At 35.6% G+C, this 2,815-nt stretch overlaps 1 protein-coding gene across 1 annotated transcript; it reads left to right on the top strand.

The window, feature by feature from the left end:
* The first annotated feature begins 393 nt into the window (after positions 1-393).
* On the top strand, positions 394-2,603 carry LOC109215459 (60S ribosomal protein L9-1). The gene is made up of 3 exons (XM_019379531.1): positions 394-877; positions 1,977-2,099; positions 2,232-2,603. Exons 1-3 carry the CDS (start codon positions 503-505, stop codon positions 2,316-2,318), a joined length of 585 nt encoding a protein of 194 aa, XP_019235076.1. The 5' UTR covers positions 394-502; the 3' UTR covers positions 2,319-2,603.
* Positions 2,604-2,815: the final 212 nt, after the last annotated feature.

The following is a 2,815-nucleotide window of genomic DNA, read 5'->3' as shown; positions in this document are numbered from 1 at the left end:
TATGAAGAGAAAAAGAATATAAAAAAAAAGAAGTTAAATGAAATTAGAATAGGAAAAAAGAAAAAAAATAAGAAGAAAACAAGAAAAAAGAAACGGAGAAAAGAAAAAGAAAAGAAAAGAAGCATAGAAATAAAAAAGAATTGGAGAATAAAGAGAAAATTCCCTACAAAACCTACTATGGGTAGGAAATGTAATTAGTTTATGGGTAGAAAAATAAATGGGTAGACAAGGATAAATAGTTTTGTTTTTGTGGGTAACTGTGTCAAAACCCCAAAATAAAAATGGTCTGGTGAAAAAATTGGGTCACATAGGCCTGCTGACTGGGTTGGGCCTCCGGACTCTAATAGTAATTAGGCCCATCACAGCTAGGGTTTCAATAAGTACCACAGCATATTAAAGAGCTCTTCCTTCTCTAAGGTTTCACATCGCTGCTAGGGTTTTAGCGATCGCCATTTTCACACACACACACAGAGGGAGAGCGATACAGAGAAACTAAGACAAGATGAAGACCATACTGTCATCAGAAACCATGGATATCCCCGACGGCGTGAGCATCAAGGTGAAGGCAAAGCAAATCGAAGTAGAGGGACCAAGGGGCAAACTTGTCCGAAACTTCAAGCATCTCAACCTCGATTTTCAGCTGATCAAGGACGAGGAAACTGGCAAGAAGAAGCTGAAGATCGACGCTTGGTTTGGTTCTCGTAAGACTACCGCTGCTATCCGTACTGCTCTTAGCCATGTTGAGAATCTCATCACTGGTGTTACCAAAGGTTACCGCTACAAGATGCGTTTCGTGTATGCTCACTTCCCCATCAATGCCTCCATCACCGGTGGTAACAAGTCCATTGAGATCCGTAACTTCCTTGGCGAGAAGAGAGTAAATTTTTACTTTGTTTTCGTTCATTCTTCTGAAGCTTTTATATGAATGAAATTATATGCTTTAGTTTGTTTATATGAGCGTGACATATGTGATCTGGATTGTTACCTTTTTATTTTTGTTTTTCTTCTGTGGTTTTTAGTTTTTTGTGCTGAATGTAATGATATAGTTATAAAATAGCGCTAAAAGGGATGTCCACCAGATGGCAATGTATATATAAATCAGAGTATAATATGTGCTCATTCTGTGTTTTTTTTTTTCAATTTTTTTGTTGTAATTGGGCTTTTTTCTTGAATACTCTGCGTCCAACAGGCTTTCTAAGCAGTGTCAAACATAAGTCAGAGGAGAAGATAACTTGATAGGATATGAAAGTATTGTGAAACATAAGTTAATTCTTGTTAGGAAAAAGAATGGCATGATTTGTACTAATTTTCAGTTCAAATTCAGGCATCAATTTCTTAATTATTTTGAAGAAATATTACATTTTTAACATGTTACATTAAAAGCATCATAAATTGATTCCATTTTGTTGTTAAATGTGATCAGAAAGTGTTTGAAAAATTCACTTTGCAACTAGTAATAATGCTATGTTAAATCTGTCTGGGAGTAGTTTTAGTAAGGTAGCTTTAGAGGTTTGAGATGTTAGCTGAAATAGGTAGCAGCTAATGTAAAGACTTCAAAAAAATTTCTTACCAGAAAGGTAGCAGCTAATGTGAGGAAAAAGTAGTTCTTTATGAGATAATGCAATGAGTTTTTCATAGCTTGTTTTATGTGTCATAAGGAATCATGTGCCGGAACAGATAAAACCATGCTCTGGATGTGGGTAGTCCATGTTTTCTAGGTTTTGTTTTTTAAAAACCCTTGAATTTTCTTTCATTTCTCTATTTATTGTTCTGATTGATTGGTATCTGGACTTTGTGACCGAACATGCCTTTTGTGGTAGAAGATAGCTACATCTAAAAATGGGGTTGTATCCTTGACTGCAAATCATCTATCCCATTTGTTATTGTGCCTTGAGATTGACTGTTTTGATAACTGTATCAGGTTAGGAAAGTTTGTTATTGTGCCTTGAGATTGACTGCTTTGGTAACTGTATCAGGTTAGGAAAGTGGACATGCTTGATGGGGTAACAGTTGTTCGATCTGAGAAGGTTAAGGATGAGCTTGTATTGGATGGAAATGACATTGAGCTCGTTTCTCGCTCTGCTGCCCTCATCAATCAAGTAATTTTTATGTTCTCTCTCCCAACATTCAACATTCATATTTGCATGCTTGTTTTGGAAAAAAACCTGATTCAAGATAAATAGGAAGATTATGCATTACTTAACTGCTCTATGTTGTATTTTGTTGGACAGAAATGCCATGTGAAGAACAAGGATATCCGAAAGTTTCTTGATGGTATCTATGTCAGTGAGAAGGGCAGAATTGCAGAAGAAGAATGAGCAGTTTAGAAGTAGGCATATCACTGATGATTCATATCCAGAATGCCCTTTTTACTTTTCCTGTTAAGTTCATTAGTAGACTATATATTACAGACTTGTTTGAAGTTACATTTTCAAGTTCTTGTTTTGAAATTTTGTTGACAAAGTTGTCTTTGTGGTTCTTTCAACTGTTGCAAACGTTTCAGTTCTCGTTCTCTGTGAGTGAGAGTTGTTTGGATCTAAATTTTAAGTGCATGTTTGCAAGTTGCGGCTGTGTTATATATGATAGTCGTCGAGTTTCTATAATTTACAGTTCAAGATTTGGTCGTTATTCATGGTCGCCAAAGGATTTTCTTGAATTCTCTGTGGTTTCTTGCTTAGTGCTTCAATATCATAGTAAACAAGATCATTGGGCATAGTCTAAATACTGTGTTCTATAGCACTTGGTAATTTTTGTGAACTAAATTTCCGAATGATAGAGCAGTTAAATTTACAAGCACGTTTGTCTATTGTGGTGC

The sequence above is a fragment of the Nicotiana attenuata genome, unplaced genomic scaffold, assembly GCF_001879085.1.
Source record: "Nicotiana attenuata strain UT unplaced genomic scaffold, NIATTr2, whole genome shotgun sequence".
Classification (NCBI taxonomy): domain Eukaryota; kingdom Viridiplantae; phylum Streptophyta; class Magnoliopsida; order Solanales; family Solanaceae; genus Nicotiana; species Nicotiana attenuata.
The sequence above is the reverse complement of the archived record's forward strand: the minus strand, read 5'-3'. Positions and strand labels throughout refer to the sequence as shown.